At 38.5% G+C, this 18,302-nt stretch overlaps 1 protein-coding gene and 1 pseudogene across 1 annotated transcript; one reads left to right on the top strand and one right to left on the bottom strand.

Annotated features, from left to right (window-relative positions):
* Positions 1-1,007: 1,007 nt before the first annotated feature.
* LOC149196184 (cytosolic sulfotransferase 8-like) lies at positions 1,008-2,098 on the top strand (annotated as a pseudogene).
* Positions 2,099-11,555: 9,457 nt separating this feature from the next.
* Positions 11,556-12,536, bottom strand: LOC149196183 (uncharacterized). The gene has a single exon (XM_089408208.1). It carries the CDS (start codon positions 12,534-12,536, stop codon positions 11,556-11,558), a length of 981 nt encoding a protein of 326 aa, XP_089264334.1.
* Between the last annotated feature and the right edge of the window lie 5,766 nt (positions 12,537-18,302).

The following is an 18,302-nucleotide window of genomic DNA, read 5'->3' as shown; positions in this document are numbered from 1 at the left end:
ATAGTCTCTGAAAAACTAAATTTCATTTCTAAGCCTTATTATTCCTGCCGCGTATTCACAAATGCGTTCACTGTTAATTTTTCTACTTTGACCAAAAAAATTAAAATGGCAAATATAATGTTAACTTTATATTTAAAAATAATTTATTTTATTGAATTATTTTAAATTCATTTTTTTAAACGGTGATTGGTTGTGTCAGGGCTCTTCTTATTAAGTCATGATGACATTGTACTCTGCCGGCGTATGGTTGACTAGAGCTACAGTTTGCTAATTTCCTCCCCAACAGCGAAACGCGTCAAGCTGATGTACTACTTCTTTGAATTCTTCGAGTGCTCAGCTAATATATATCCCCTTCTGCAGTTGATGTCAGATTCAGTGTGAACAATTTCTTATGCCATCCGAGCATGTGAGCTCTATGAAATTCGTTAGCATGTCAACTATTCACGTTCTTTTATTATTTCAAAATGAAGAGTACCAGCTGTAAATATGTTCCATTCAGATTGATTTACTGGTGAAATCTCCTTCTCGATTAATTTTTATCGATATAAAAAATATTTTTGTCGGTATATGCCTTTTTTTTAAGCTTCTCATGTTTGAGATAATTTATAGGCCAGAGTTATTTCCAACCCTATGGATCCATTAATGCACCAGTAAGTACATGTGACATGACACTCCTGCATCCGCAAGGATGCCATAGCCTCATACATAGCATCGACTCATCGCGATTTTCCGGCGATTGCCCCGCACATGCTCCTGCCTGGCTCACTGCGCAGACTTGCTCCAGTCTGACGATATTAATGTTATTTATATCATTAGCCGATTTGAATTCGAATTCAAATTTGAATTTAACCACCCACCATACAGCGCTAAAGCCTCCCCCTTTTTTTTCAGTAAAAAGCTTTCCTTTTAAGTGAATCTAAAGCTCCATTGCTCGTAGTGGAGTCGTTTTCCAGTTGTCAATAGTGGCAGCAGCAAGAGGAGGGCGAGATCATGGCGGCGGTAGTAAAAAGCCTCCCCCTTACGTGAATCTAAAGCTCCATTGCTCGTAGTGGAGTCGTTTTCCAGTTGTCAACAGCGGCAGCAGCAAGAGGAGGGCGAGATCATGGCGGCGGTAGAAGAAGAATCGACTATGGAATTGAAAAATTCCTCATCGACTGACCTCATTGCGTCCTGTGGGATGAGGACCCAGAAGTGTGAAGGGTTTTGGATACAGGCCAACACAATACCAGCAGTGAAGGTCATGCAAAGGGAATTCCAACCGCAGCAGGACGACATTTTCTTGGCTTCATTACCAAAAACGGGGACAACATGGTGTAAAGCATTGCTTCACACCATCGTCCAATTTTGCAAAGAAGACACGAATTTCGGGGCTTCTGTGGAAGACCGAAATCCCCATTCTTTGGTACCCACCATGGAAGCTTACCTCTTCGATTCTACTGCTGAGCATCAACAGTACGATGTTTCCATTTTTTCCAAGTTTCCATCGCCGCGTGTGCTGCACACCCATTTGCCATTCAGTTTGCTGCCTCCTCCTGTGAGGTCTTCTGCTTGTAAGATTGTTTACATTGCTCGCAACCCCAGGGATGTCTCCGTTTCCCGTTGGAAATTCTTCAATAAACTCCATGAAGACGGGTTCTCTTATTCAAATGGAGATTTGAGCAAGGAAGCTTTGTTTGATGGGTTTTGCTCTGGATTTTTCCATGGCGGCCCGTTTGCGGAAAGCGTCCTGAGTTATTGGCGTGAAAGCAGACGGGATCCAAATAAGGTGATGTTTGTTACTTACGAGGACCTGCAAGCCGATTGCGTGGGTTGCGTTAAAAAGCTTGGCCTTTTCTTGGGTTGCTCTCCTCAACTCGTGGAGGAGAACACTGCAGTAATTGCGGAGAAGTGTAGTTCATAGAGCTTGTCAACAGCGGAGATGAACAAAACCAGCAGAGGGTTGGAAAATAAATTTCGAATGCCCTACCACAGTTTCTTCAGAGAGGGAAAAGTGGGCGAGTGGAAGAAGCATTTCACGCCACAGATGGAGGAGCGTATTTATTTAGAGATCGAGCAGAAATTGAACAACGAGGGCCTCCATTTCAAATACATTTTATAGAAAGCCATCACATTACTGATCCATTTCCATTATGAGATAAGCACTAAGTGGTGTAGAATGTTATTATATTACCATCAACTATTTTTGTTTATCAGATAGGCGTTGTCGTAAATATTTTTGTTTACAGTGGGTTGGTGAAGGTGTTTCTAATTGTCTGGGTTAGGTTTGGTGCCTTTGAAGGTGTTTATAATTGTGTGGGTTAAGTTTGCATATTTATGAAAATATTATGTTGTATTTGTTCTAATTGTGTGGGCTTTAAGTTTTGATATTTATTAAATTATGTTTGGTGACAGTGAAGGTGTTTATAAGTGTGGGTCTTAAGTTTTAATATTTATAAAAATATTATGTAATATTTGTTCTAATTGTGTGGATTTTAAGTTTTTATATTTATAAGTGTGGGTCTTAAGTTTTAATATTTATAAAAATATTATGTAATATTTGTTCTAATTGTGTGGATTTTAAGTTTTTATATTTATGAAAATAGTATAGTTGATTTCATATAATAGTGAAAATCAATTTTTCTAATTATTTTTGATACATTTTCATTATTGTGAAAAAAATAGAGATTATTGTGTTGACATTTCCTGCCATTATGTAGTGCTGAAATTATTTGTTGTTAATAGGATTAATATGGTAGAAGACTTTGTCTCAATCTTTCTCTTGAATATTTTAGATAAATAATAATTAAAATGGATAACAATTAAATTTTTAAAATGAAAATAAATTTAGATAAATGATAATTAATATATATTTTATATGTTCAAAATTACACTTAAAAGAGTAGTAACTAAAATAATCGATCTTGTTTAAGGTAAAATATAGTATCTCACTTTTGATCTACACCATCCACCTCCTGTATCCAAAACCTACATCAATCAATATGCTTATGTTAGTGACCTTACTGCTTTACTGGTGTTGAATGTAGAGTGTGCTCCTTGTGGAACTTGAGAAACTGCAATAGACTAAAGTACTTTCATCAAAATAAATCCGGTATACTACTATATATTATGCCATCTTTATAAAAATTTTTCTAAATCAATACCATGAAATAATATAAAGTCAATTTCTTTTAGGTGTCTCTACTTAACCCATGAGAACTTGCTTTCATGAGTTTCAAGCATTGTATTCTTAAGATAAAGAAACAAGGACATCAATTAATTATTATTATTATTTTAAAGACTCAATGACTTCCCATTGTTGAAAAGCGTAACTAGGTTCCATCTTCATAATGACATGCGTAATTGATGTAAAGAAGAATATATATATATATATATATTTTTTGTAATGCTTGAATCATAGGTTTCATGATCAAGGAATTTTGTTTTAGCTAAGGTTCCCATTGTGAGCCTATAGGTTTTCTCATCAAGTCATAAAAGTCTGTTGAGTCAATGTCATGTATGGAATACCCTTCTTGGGCATGTTACATTTGTATATGAGTCAATGAAAGAGAAAAAAGGCCCTCCAATACCAAGCTCAAGCTCCACCAAGAAGTCGGCCTCAAGATGGAATATTAAACCTACACCAAATGGCATGTCAGCCTATGTACAAGGAGAAGTCGACTTATTTCATGGGAAACCACTATAAATAGGCAACTCGGCCTGAATTTGGAACTCAGTTTTTTGGTCAAGTATAAGTCTGCAATAAGAAGTGCGAGGGTCACTTGGGATGGAACCTCATAACCAACGAAGAGAAGGAAAGGAAGAGCAAAGTCTTTGATATTGTTTTTGGGTCTGGTTATACAGAAGATATAGATCCATTTCCACTTCTATAGATCCATTAATTCCCCTTAAGAGACTGTAAGGACAGTCTTGGGAGAGGGGTTCTGACATTGGCTTTGGCTGTCAACCCGTGTGCATCATTTCTCCGGCTAACAGATTCCGATTCCGTGCGTGCATGGTAACATACATGCCCATACATCATGATTTATTTTCAGGCGGATTTCGTAGCTCTGACTGCGTCAGGCTCCACCACCACTTCCGCTCTAACAAGCTCCTCCGCTCTGACTTAGGCTCCACCATCGCACCCGCTCTGACAGGCTCCTCCTCTCTGACTTAATCACTTGGATGTACTTAATGCAAGTGGATGTAGTTAATGAAAATGCACTGTCCACCTACACACATTCAACTAAACCTCCGCGCGAAAGATTTCAAACTCGTAGTCCCGCTCAAAATTTCAAACTCACAGTCCCGCTTGAAATGAAATGTGAGAGGGTGGGCTGTGCCACGTAAATTTTTTAAATTGAAATGAGCATTGATTCTTTTCAGCTTCTTGGCATGGGACAATCAGGCATGCTTCCTACTCTATTTGCTGTCAGATCAAGATATGGAACTCCTCTTCTGGCCATTATGTTTTCTGCTTCTGGAATTTCATTGAGTTTTCAAGAAATTGTAGCAGCTGAGAATTATCTCTATTGCTTTGGTATGTTTGCAGAGTTTGCTGCCTTTATATGTTTAAGAATCAAGAAGCCAGGACTTTCTCGGCCCTATAAAGTTCCTCTTGGGACTGTTGGAGTTATTCTCCTCTGTCTAATACCTTCGTTGTTACTGGTTCTGGTGGTAGCAGTTGCTTCTTTTAAAGTAATGATTTAAAATATGTTTTTTAGAATTTTAATTTAATTATTAAGTGAATAGTAGAAATTTAATGTTGATGGATTTTTATTTATTTTAAATTTAAAATATATTTAAATAAATTACGGCATGTCTAAATAAATTATGGGCATGTCTATATTAGAATAGGTTTCATAAAATTTTAATTTAATTATCAATAATTATTAAGTGAATGATAGAAATTTAATTTCTATGGAAAATATAAGAATATTCATAGTAGTTTTCACAAATCAAATGTTAAGATTTATCTCCAAGTTAATTATTTCATTTTAATTAGTTTATTTCAAATTAATTAATTAAAGAAAATGTCATATCAACATGTGTCATATTTGACATGTGGTACTGTTAAGCCATGGTATTGGCCTTATGGTATCGTAGCAAAGAAAAACTAAATGAGGGTGAATCTCCATAATTAATTTTTTATAATTAATAATAATAATAATAATAGATTTTTCGTAGAGAGGTTGAATGTGGTAGCTTCCTTAGGAGAATTAAGTGTCGAGGGTTGACAAAGCCTAACACAATCCTAGGGTCAACCTAGTCACAAAATAATAATAATAATAATAATAATAATAATAATAGATTTAAAATAGTGTTATACTTTAGTTCATTTTTATGATTTTTTTTTTAATCTGAGTAATGTGAAATGTGTCATGGAATAAGTGTTTTGATATTTATTATAGATTAATATCTATCAACATTTATCAACCAAAATTATAATAGTATAAATCTATATTAATTGTGCTCCTATGTAATTAGTAAAAAAATTAATACCCACTTTAATAAATAGAAAAATTATATATATATTTTTATAATATATATATATATATATATATCTTATTATTAATATATTTTATATTGGATTTTAATAATATATATATATATATATATATATATATATATATATATATATATATATATATATATATATTGTTCACATTAAAAGTGTAAAATTACAACATAGCGAGCAAAATGAACTAGCTGGCCAAAAAGGAAGGCCGCATGAAACAACAAATGTCCAAAGCACAGATGTTGGACAAGACCATGCTTTGCAGTCCTGCGCAGGGGATCCAGAGGAACACAAAACAGCAGAAACAAAAGATTGACCTCGACACAATAGCAGATACAAAGATTGACAGTTTTGACAAAAAAGCCCTCGCTACTGGGCCGCATAACCTGTTAAGAAGCTGCAAAGCTTGATTAAACTTCCGGAATCTCCTCCACGATCCTACACCATCCACTGTCAGCCAGGTCCTGGGCTTGGGTCTCCTCATTCTCGTTCGAAACCGGAGGCGCAAGCGCCATTATAGTGTCATTGACGATGCTGGCCGGCAGTTCCATGTCTCGCGGTGAGCCTGCAATTGGCATCGGAACTGTTCCTTGGTCCTCCCGAAGAACACTGGATTCACCCTCTTCTTGGGCTTCCTCTAGAAAGAGGACTGAAACATGGGCAATGATCCGAGGTCGGTTAAGGGAACAGTTGAAAGTGAAGATTGCTGAGCCGAAGGAGGGCGAAGACGAGGAGCCTGGGGAGCTGGGTTCGAGAAATTGGCTAGGCCTCAGAATGTTCCCTCTTCCGCTGCAAGAGCGTGGATGCTGACTCGAGGTAGCATCACCGGAAGAAGGGCGTGAAGGAGCGCCCCGAGCGGTGCCTCTGCGGCTGAGCATTCTTTGGCGGAGCCGAGGCATGACAGCAGAGACAGCACCATAATGGATTACAGAACAAACCACCAGAGAGGTATATCGCAGTCCAAACACACAGGCTAGCGGACGGGAGCCCAAAGCAGCAGCGGGAGATGGAGAAGTAGAGCAAGAGCTCAACCAACACGGAGGCTTCGAGCTAGCTGAGCTCGTGCCCATCCAACACAACACAAGGAACAACAGAGTATACCCATGGCAGAATCTGGTTAATAAGCATTTTCCCCTGCCTCGAGACCCTCCCGCCATAACTATGGCATTCATGGGAGCCGAGAGCCGATACCAGCCAGCGCGTGTGGAGATGGACGACATATTAATGTTAACATCAAACATTCCCTTACACCCTGTTAAACCCACCTGCATGTGATCCTCCCTCCACATGGCTTCCGGTCTGCTGTACAAGGCTGGTAGGTGGCGTCTATGCTTCGCCCACTCCAGTCCCATCGCAATGAAGGCAACTTTAGACACCCGCATCCGGGGGGCAGCATCTCTTTGGACCAGAAGTTTGCATTCCTGTACTTGATCATGGTTCGATATTATGTCTAGAGTTCCTGTGAGTAGAGTATGTTCATTTTCCACACCCACATTGGCTAGGAGGTCAGCGACCTTGTTGCCTTCCCTCTTAACATGATTGAAGATTATGGCCCTGTTGTTGAGAAGCACTTGTTCTATGGCCTCCAATCTAGCCTTAAGTCTCCAACTAATGGCTATTTTCCTCGCATGAGATCCATTTAGGAGCTGCTTGGCCATGTTGATAAGGATCATGGAATCACCTTCGACCTCCTGGGGATGGAAGTTGTGTTTCCATGAGAGGAGGAGACCTTGCCATAGACCCTCCAATTCAGGTGTCCCATCCAATGTTTCCAAAGTAAACCAATAGAGGCAAGCCTGTATGATTTCTGAAAATTTCACCGTAACCTGCTTTTCCAAGGTTGCCCTTTGAAGCTTCATCAAAGTTGAGCTTGAATGTGTGCTTCGGAGGAGCTATCCAGGAATCCTTTTTCGTGTTGATGCTTTTTGAGGGGGCTTTAATGTAGGTTTCCTGAGGGAGTTGCATATTCCAGTTCACCCAGATGGCTTTCTCATTATCAAGAGAGGGAAGGTCCTCTGGAGTATAGGAGCGGAGCATCAGAGTCTCTTTGAGATTCATACAGAATTTGCTCCAGATGATTTCTAAGGGAGAACTTTGATCTTTAAATATGCGCTTGTTCCTTTCTTTCCAGACGCCCCAGATGAGTAGCCCGGGAATCATCCTCCATAAATGGTTAAGGATTTCACTTTTGTAGGGATTCTTTTGCCAATGACGTAAGGAATTGGTGATGTCCTCCGTCACTCTGCATCTTCTTTGACACCTGAAGCTTGCCTTCTCCCATAAATGATTGGCCAGGGTGCATGAGTCTAGAAGGTGCTGGAGAGTTTCCTCCTGGGATTTACAGTTGACACAAATAGAAGGGCCATGGTAGTTTCTTCGCCTCAGCCTATCCCAGGTAAGAATTTTCTGATGCCCGACCAGCCAGAGGAAAAGGGAGACTTTGGGCCAGATACCTGAACCCCATATTTTACCCCAAATGGGATCGGGGGGCGAAGGGTCAGTACATATAAGTTTGTAAGCTTCTGAGGTGGAAAAGGTACCTTTAGGCCTGTAACCCCATCGTAAAATGTCCCTGCCTTCAGAGTATCTTATGCATCGTTTTTGGAGCTCCTTTTCCAGATCCTTCATAAAAGGGTGATCCGCATTCCTGATTAACCCGTCACCTTGCTTCCATTGTCTGTATCCTTGCACTGTCTCCTGCGTCCAATGCTGCCAAATCTTTTTCTGTTGTTGTTCCTCCTCAAGGTGGCTTGGAAGTGGGTGGAGAATGTTATTGAGCTTTGGCAATTGGTTCCAGGCATCTGTCCAGAATCGAGTTGTTCTACCATTTCTTACTTCCCAAAAACTATGTTGCTGAATCAACGAGAAGTGTTTCTTGGCAGCATTCCAAATGAGTGAACCTTTTGCATTGGGAGTGAATCTTATAAGCTCCTCCTGAGGTCTATGATTGGCGTATTTGGCTGTCCATATGGCGGCCCACGGCTTGTCAGGGGAAGAGAGCCACTGCCACCAGATTTTGGCACACATGATAGCATTGCTGTGATTGGGGTCCCTCAGGCCAATGCCACCTGTTTCTTTAGGCATACAGGCTGTGGTCCATTTTACCAGGGCCCATTTGCGGTTAGTGGCTGTATTTCCCCAGAGGAAGTTACGCTGTAGATCCCTTATTCTTTTAATTACCCACTTGGGCGCTGCAAGGATAGAGAATAAATAGAGCGGCATTGCCTGAAGCACAGCTTTTATGAGCACCACGCGACTTGCAATGTTTAGCGTTCTGTGCGTCCATAGATTGAGATGGGATTCCAGCTTCTCGATGAGGATGCGCCAAGAGGAATGCTTGATGGCCGAATCAATGAGGGGGGCTCCAAGATATTTGGAAGGGAGAGTATCAATGGGGAAGCCCAATATCCGAGCTATAGCATGCTGCACGACAGGGGGAGTATGGAAGAAAAATATCTCTGATTTGGCTTTATTGATGCTGGTACCTGAAGCCCCGGAGAAGTCATTGAGCAGGGATTTGAAGAGGGAGGCTTCCTGGACTAACGGGTAACCAAATAGCATGTTATCATCAACAAACTGCTAATGAGTTATAGTTGGGGAGTGGTGAATGGAGAGACCTTTGAGCTACTTGGTGATGAGGGCTTGTTTGATGTGGCGACCCAAGCCTTCAGCCATTAACACAAAGAGGAAGGGGGAGAGAGGGTCGCCCTGCCGAATTCCTCTGGAGGGACTAAAGGGACGGGAGGGGATGCCGTTCACAAGAATAGAGAAGAAGGATGAGGAGATAAGACTCATAATCTAGCGTACCCACATAGGAGAGAATCCGAAAGCATTTAACATTTTTTGAATGTATGTACAACTAAGCTTATCAAAGGCTTTTGAAAGATCAAGCTTAAGTATCATACCTGCCTGTTTGGAGTGCTTGAGGGAGTGAATAATTTCATGCGTGAGGATTATGCCATCTAGTATCTGTCTCCCTTCCACATAACCGGATTGTTCAGGCGAGATGAGCAGGGGCAGAAGTGGCTTTAACCTGTTGGCGATGACTTTAGAGATTACTTTGTAAATAACGTTGCAGAGAGCTATTGGGCGGAATTTGTCCGGTGTGTTGGATTTCTCCTCCTTTGGAATGAGCGCTATGAAAGTTGAGTTGAGAGAGGGTAACAGCCAGTGAAGAGCTCTTGATTCCTCCACTACTTGCCACACCTCAACTTTTATTAGCTCCCAGAAATTGTGGAAGAAGGTGGTAGTGAAGCCATCCGGGCCAAGGGATTTTCCCTCCTTGAGTTGGTTCATAGCTACATCCACCTCCTGGGGCAGGATTGGGCGTAGAAGAAGCTCATTATGTTCCTCAGTGATAATTTTTGGTACATTTTGGGTGATTTTTTCTATAGCAGGTCGTCTATCTACGAGGGGCTCTTGATGAACTTGCCTGAAATGCGTGAGAAGTTCCTCCTCGATTTCATCATGCTTTTCCACTCTTACCCCTCCTTGCTTCTGTATGAATGAGATATTGTTGTGCATTCTTCTTTGGACAGTGGTTCGATGGAAGAATTTAGTGTTCCTTTCCCCCTCTTTCAACCATCTAATCCTGGATTTTTGCTTCCATAGTATCTCCTCCTGCTTTCTCCTCTCCTCCAGTTGATTGTGTATGCGCTGCTCCTGTTCCAAGGTCCATTCAGTGTGTCCCCCTGTGATTATTTGTTGCTGGAGATCTGCCATTTCCTTGTTTAACTCTTGTTGCACCTTGAAGATATTTCCAAATGTCTCTTAATTCCAGTGCTTTATTTGGGATTTTAGATACTTGAGTTTCTGTTGGAACTGAAACATTTTGGATCCCTTAGGTGGAAAGAAGGTGCTCCAAGTTGTTTTGATGAAGTCCTTGAATGAGGGGTGAGTGAGCCAGAACTCTTCAAAGCGGAAAGGTCGTTTGGTGGTGTTGCCTGGTCTTTGCCACTGGAGGGAGATGGGCCAGTGATCTGAGCCTGAATGAGGGAGAATTGCTGCCGCTATATCCCCTCCCAAATGAACCAAGTTGTCAGATATGAGGAATCTGTCTAGTTTGGAAGTGATTTGATGCTTCCCGGCTCTACGGTTGCTCCATGTATGCGTGCCATTACAAAATTGCAGGTCGATTAGAGAATTGTTTTGGATGAAATCTTTGAAGTGGACATTTTCCTGTTCCATCCTAGTTCTCCCTCCTTGCTTTTCCTCCAGCTTGGTGATCATATTGAAGTCCCCTCCAATGATCCAGAGAGGATGCCTTCTGTTGAGGCTCAGAGCTTCTATAGTGTTAAGTAAAGCTATTTTATTCCCTGCTTCTTGTGGGAAGTAAACATTTGTAAGGTGGCCATGAATGTTAGTGCCTGTAATGTGAAAGGTGGCCTGGATAATGTGGTGAGAAGCATGAAAATCAGAGAGAGTTAGCGCTTGCGAATTCCACACAATGGCTAGCCCGCCCGATGCTCCCTCAGCATCCACTGCAACCGATTGGCATCCTAGCCAAGCTCTAGAAAGGATGCATCCTAGAGTACTGCTATTACACTTTGTTTCTTGAAGAAAGCATATTTGCGGCTTCTCCATCTTTATCATGTTTTTTAGTATTCGTAGTTTCCCTGGGCTATTGAGCCCCCTTAAATTCCATGAAGTAAGCTTCATAATTCACTATTGATGGAGGGTTTGTAGTACTTCGTCAATTTTGCATACCTGCCTGAATCCACCAGGATTTTCCCTACTTCAATTGTTCGCTGGAGATCTGTTCTCCTCCCCCTCTTTTTGAAATCTTTTGGAGGGAGGCCACCATCCCAATAACTACTTGGCTGGATGCCTAGCTGTTTCTACTGATAAGCCTTCGAGAGGACAACTTCCAGTTTTTTGAGTTGAAGCTCTGGGATTTTATCATAGTCCTTCTTTTTGCATGCTAGTTCAAGCTCATGAATGTCCAGTCCTTCCATATCGATATTTTCTGGATCTTCATCCATCTGTTGCATCTGACTATTTTCTGTTGTAGATGCTTCTAAGCTCAGGGGTTGGTTTGGAGTGCCATCTACTTCCATATCATTTACTTTTCCATCAAGTCCTTTTTGGCTCTCCTTGGGGTTTGCATTGTCATCCTTAGGGAAGAGTGAAGCTGGGGAGGAACCAGGGGGGGAGGGAATGCAGAGGAGGAGATGGGTATGGAGCTATGCTTTGTGATCAAGGGTTGCTCTTCTGAGGCCTGAGCCAGAATTTCAAAACTATTACTCGTGGAGGGGATAGAAGCAATGTCTTGCTGGGGTTTTTTCCCAGTGGCAGGTTTTTTGTGCGCTCGTTTGCGGTTAGGAACTTTGGTAAAGCCATCTTGGGCCGGCAATTTAGAGGGGTCGGATGCATTGGCTTTGGCATTTAGGAGACAATCCCTAAAGAGATGCCCGTGAGCATGACATTTATGGTAGTGAAAAGGTACATGTTCATAATCCAAGGGTTGAATCCATTCATAATCATCGTGAGAGAGACTTACTGAGTCTGGCAGGGCTTTGTCCAGGCGCATGAAGACACAGATGCGGGCATAGGATGTGTATCTTCGAAGCTTCGTCTCTTCCGCTGCTTTTATGTATTCCCCCAACCCATTTCCAATGTCTTTGAGTAGCCCTTCATCCCAGTATTCCTCTGGAAGTGAATACATTCTGATCCACACTGGAGCCCAGGTGAGGTCTTCCTTGTCCGGGTTAAATCTTGCTACCCAATCCCTTAGATACAATCCTGCTGAGTTAAAAAAGTATGGTCCCTCGTCCATGATTCTGAACTTGTCTTCTAAGCACAAAAAGATCACAGTAAAGAACCCCTTCGGTCCTAGCTGCAATGTGATATGGCCTTTGGGTTTCCATTTAGCAGCGATCCAGCCATACAGGGCTTTTTCTGTCGGCCAGAATCCTATAAATTTCCCGATGAGTGCATGATCCGTCATATATTGGATTCGTTCGTTGATCTTCTGACTGGGCAGTTCTATCTTGGGTCTTTCAGCTGCTATTGGTTTGCAGGTTTTCGAGGTGACTTTGGTCATTTCCTCTGGCTTGTCTTTTCCTTCTAGTGTTTCACCTCTCTTGTCTGACTGACTGGCCGATTCATTGGACTTATTCTACTGCGGTATCTCACTATTGTTCGTTTCTTCGTGGATCAATCGAAAGATTAAAGACCCTGTTTGCCCTGGCGGCACGATATTGGACAGAGGGGAGGGCTTTGAGGTCCTCCCCTGGGGGGGATCCATGTGCGTTGTTGTAAAGCCTGTGGTACTCTGTCGAAACCAGGAGGTCAGACCCTCGGTGGATGCAGAGTCGTGCCTGACTACGCCGTCTTAGAAAGTCGCCAGAACCCTAGTTGCAGAGCTCCTTCCTCTTCTCGTTGAACCCCACTTGTCTATCAAATTGATTTTAACCAATGGGGATATTATGTTTCAGAAGCCTTGCTGAAAAATTAGAATGCCTATTTTCCCAACAAGTATATCATGTGTTTGTTCAGTGGATCTTGAGTTGAGATATTTTAAACTTTTAGAGATTCTCTTTCCCCACAGAAAATAGGATTATATATATATATATATATATATATATATATATATATATATATATTCATTTTATTAACATTTTGACTTTATGTTGCTTGTATTTTTATTGTGTAATTTATTCCATATTATTGTTTTTATATTTGTTTTATATGAATAGATAATATGATTCATTCCTATTTTTAATATATTAACAATAATATTTTTTATTTTGTAATTTATTCTATATTATTGTTTTATATTAGTAGGTAATATGATTCATTCTTATTTTTAATATATTAATGATAATATTTTTAGTGAATACTTCTTTAAATGAATGTGATTATTTCATTTAGAAATGTTTTATTATTTGAAATTAATATATTATAGCTCTAAAAATAAATGATATTTTCTAAATTATTTTATTTATAGTTAGTATACAAATTATATTTGTTTAGAAATATGTTATATGTCAGTTTTATGTTAAGGAATTATACACCTCTCTCATACACACAATATACTTTATATTTAGCAGTACACTACACATATATTTTAAGTCTTTCTCTTTCTCTAGACATGCACTCACACATATAAAGTCTATCATGAAATACTTCACTTAAAATCGATATTGAAATATTTTACATAGATGAACATTGAAATATTTTATTTATGGAAAATACTAAATATCTTTTTTTAGTATCCTTTTAAAATCTTACATATCAACTTCATCTTAAGACATTAAACATCTCCTTCATATTGGATTTTGGATGGAACAAATAATCCATTCTATATTTTGTATACTTCTATTTTTTTAATATATAATTTGACACTATAGAGAAAGCATACCCCTTATAGAGGAAGCATACCCATTCAAGTGGTTAGGGAAGGCCCTCTTTTGTCTAATAGTATGTATGATAGGATTTTTTATGTGATATTGTGTCTTCTTGATATTTTAATTCTTGATGAAAGGCGTTAAGGTATGGTATGATTCTCTTTAATCTGGCATAAGGATCCATTAAAATTAAAGTTAATAAATGTATGCTAATTAATTAATTTAATATCGTTTAATAATAATTTATTAAATTAAATTAAATAATATTGAAATGGGATTAGTATAGTTATAAATAAATGTAGATTTCTCAAGAAACATGGAAGATTTTTCTAGTATGGCTTTAACATTTTCATTGGAAATACATTTAAAATAGTTAAGAAAGTTTCTTCATCTCCTTAGTGCGATGGATGATGCAATTCATTATTCTTGGTATTATGATGCATGTGTTGTCCTTGATGGTAACTCACTTGTAACAGAACAAGTATATGGTAACGAAATGAATCCATAGGTTAGTTCAGAGGTGAAAGAATGATGGAACATAATACTAGAATGATGGGTCAAAGGTTTATAGGCCAGAATCAGAAGTTTGATACAGGTGAATATTTGAAAATCTATACATGGGATCGTCAAGTCCAAGTTACGTATACATGTGAGTTTAGTGAAGCAAAGTAGCATATGGTTTTTGCACCATGGTATTCTAAATATCAGGGGTCTTTACCATGGTATTGGCCCATAGTAATGAGCGCGAAAATGGATATTGATCCCGTCAAAGATTACCACCGACATTAGTGTAGTTTTGACTCGTTGTATTGGATAAGGAATAAACTATATAAACAGGTGAAGATCAAAGTGTTAAGTGTGCAAGTGAAAGGATTGTTGATGAATACTTCAATCTGAAGTATATTTGCATTGTAAGGGCCATAATTTTCACATAGATCTGAAATAATTATGCACCAATGAATACAATAATGGATCAGGATTATGAGACCTGAAATGACTTTTCATTGTACGATTTGCTCATGGATTGACTAGATCTCAGTACTGATGCATGTTTTTTAAGATCTGGGTCTTTCTGAAGTTCTGAAGAGTTGCACAATTTTAGGTCAAAATTTGTCGATCTATATTCTGGTTGGTCTTGAGAAAAGCGTGTATACATGTGGGTTCACTTCTTTAAAGCCGTGTATATAAAGTAAGGGGTTTATGTTCATAAATGACTGATCAACCTTATCAATGTTGTTGTTTCTCTACTATCTGTCAATGATGTCCTCATGTTGATTTGGGTTGAGGGATAATGTCTGAAGTAGAACTAATTGAATGATGAAGTTGCATTTGTTTACATTTTGATTGGTTGAAAAGATTATTGATGTTGTTGACTGTAAGAGGGTTATGTAAGCTAACATAATATTTTAGAATATCTTTGGTCAACTCTGTGTCTCATTCAGAATTACAAGTTTTAAATTTTCAGTATATTAAGATTTGTACATGGGTTTCTCTACAGAAAAGTGCGTATGCACGTGGCTTTCCTTAAGCAAAGTAGTGTATACATTTCGGCATTTGAATGATTAGGGTTGCAGTTGACTCTATGTGTTGATGCAGTATTATGAATTCAATTTTGTATACTGGTTACAGTGATCTGACTCTTCCAGTTCGTTGGTTGAGTTTTGATTAAGTGTCAGTTGATTCGGTTTCAATGATTGGATGATTTTTTGTGTCAAAGATTGATGATTTTATTACAATGATGATTGAGAATAAGTGTTGATATTGGATCTAGTGGGAAAAATTATGAAACGTGGTCCATGGATGTTGTTGAGGGTTGGAGCCTTCAGCAAGGAAGTCGAAGCTTCCTTCCAGTAGTAGCTAGCGATCAAATTAAGGGATTGGAGCTCCCTTCCAGTAGGAGCTGGAGAATGAGTGAAGGTTGTAGCCTTCAGTAGGTGGGTGTCTATACTGGTATGAGTTTTCACCAGTACAAGAATGTAAGAAGTTTTTGATATTAATAAGTTTTGAAGATTGAGACGATGGCAGTGGTGGTTTTCTCCCACATTGGGTTTCCACCTTAAATCTTGGTGTTCATGTGTGTTACTTATGTGTGATACTTTATTCTGTTCTTACTGCACCTATTTACTGGTTATCAAATGCCTGATAAATCACTTACATTCTGGTTCAAGTTTAACAGATAAAGAATTAGTTGTTTTACATGTTTACTGAGCATACACTAGTTTCTTTTACAACAGTCGTGTATATACGCTAGTTGGGTTAACTCAAGTCACGTATACATTTCAGAAAACAAAATTATTATTGTGAGTTTTTAAAAATACTGATTCACTCCCCTCTCAATATTTTTCCCAACAATTGGTATCAGAGCCAGGTTCTTAGAAAGAAGCTTGATCACTTGAAGGAATACCTCCCAAGATGAGAAATCAAGACGAAATGACATCTATCATACCACCACTCTTCAACGGAAATAATTTTATATATTGGAAGACAAGAACCAGATCCTATCTTCAGTCTCTTGGAGCATATGTTTGGGAAATTGTGGAAGGAGGTTACCAATATCCAGCTACAGTTCCCACGGATGCAGCAAAAAATAAGACGTATGAAACCAATGCCAAAGGTGTCAATGCATTATTGGGAAGTCTGATAGAATCAGAATTTGTCAAAGTTATGTAGCTAAACACAACAAAAGAAATATGGGATAGAATCATTCAAAGCTATGAAGTCGATACCAAGGTAAAAAGTGCCAAACTCCAAACTCTCAGAATTCAATATGAAACTCTCAGAATGCATAATGATGAAAATATTACCAGTTTCTTTCTATGTATAGATGAGATTGCAAATCGCATGAAAAATATGGGTGAATATATAAAGGAAACTACTTTAGTTGAGAAAATATCAAGATCTCTAACTCCTAAATTAGACTCAAAACTTTCCACCATTGAAGAAAAACAAGATCTACAGACTCTTACTATTGTTCAACTACATGGAATCCTGACTACTTTTGAAATGAGGAAATAAGGTGCCTTAGAAGTAAAAGAAGGTGCATTTAAAGCATCTACAAAAGAAAAAGAAAAGGACGAAGGCAAGTAATCTTGATACATATAAGAAGAATATGAGGTGAACTATGTAAAGAAACTTCAACTGGGCACCGAAAGATTCAGAGGTAAGCTTCCCTTCAAATGTTTTGATTGTGGTAGATTTGGTCATTATGCTACTAAATGTCCTCATAAAGATAACCATGACAAAGGGAAGGATACTGCAAAAGGTAATAGGAGATAGTTTAACAATAGAAGAATTTATTATACTCATGAAGATAGTGATGACTTATCAAATAGTGAAGAAGGTGAATCTAATCAAGATCTTAAATTACTCATGGATTTTGAGAAAAATACTAATGAGTCTGATGATAAATTTTTGGATGCTTTAGAGGAAAAATATTTCTTTGAAGAAATTACTCAACTCAAAATTTGCTTGGAAGAAACAAAAGTAGCCATGGATACTTTGAAGCCTCAACTCATAGAAAAGGAAAAGCATAATGAGAAGTAGTAAGCCTAAGAAAGGAACTTGAGAAAATAAAAAATCTGAATCTTAGATTTGTTAAAGTATTTGAAACTTTAGACGAAATTATCAAGGTACAATGCTCTCCTCTTATGAAGACAGGTCTTGGATACACTAGAGAAACATCTCAAATGTAAAAGTCTTTAGCCACTAAATGCAACAAAAACTAGTTAGCGAAGCATCAGGAATGCAACAAAAATTAGTAAGCAAAGCTTCAATAATGCAACAAAAATCAGTGAGCAAAGCTTCAGTACTCACCAAAAGAATAAAGGCATTCCACAGGTAAATCATGTTCACTCCAATCCAAGGATGGAAAACAACAAAAGCACCAATCAAAAGGTAAAAAACACTAGAAGATTCTATGATCACATAAATTTCTTCTTTAATGGACAATGTTTCTCATGTCATAATTTTGGTGATAAGGCTACTCAATGTGTTGCATACAAACCTATCATGACTAGAGAAGAAAGAAAACAAAGGAATGAGACAGGATTCAAGAAGAACACTTATAATATATTCTCACCTCTTATAGATTAAATTTAATTCTCATTTTGCAATAACTTTGGACATGAGGAATCTGAATGCAGGAGAAAATTACAGCTAACATCTCAAAAGGAGAAAATATCAACAAATTCTAAGGTATGGAAAAGGAAGGAGTTACAGTCTAAAATTTGTGGCATAGCATCGTTTGCAGAAGGACAAGAAAACCAATGCTACATTGATAGTGGATGCTCAAAACACATGATAAGTGATAAAGATAAACTTATTTCATACAATTCTTTAGAGAAAGAAAAGAATGTCTCTTTTGGAAATGACTCACATACTGTCATTAAGGGTAAAGGTTCTGTTTTTCTAAAAGAAAAAGTTAAAACTGGTAATGTTATGTATGTTGATGGATTAAAGCA

This window comes from Pinus tabuliformis, chromosome 2_2, assembly GCF_031772625.1.
Source record: "Pinus tabuliformis cultivar Carrire ecotype Pingquan chromosome 2_2, CPIR1, whole genome shotgun sequence".
Classification (NCBI taxonomy): domain Eukaryota; kingdom Viridiplantae; phylum Streptophyta; class Pinopsida; order Pinales; family Pinaceae; genus Pinus; species Pinus tabuliformis.
This window is presented reverse-complemented; position numbering and strand designations above follow the sequence as displayed.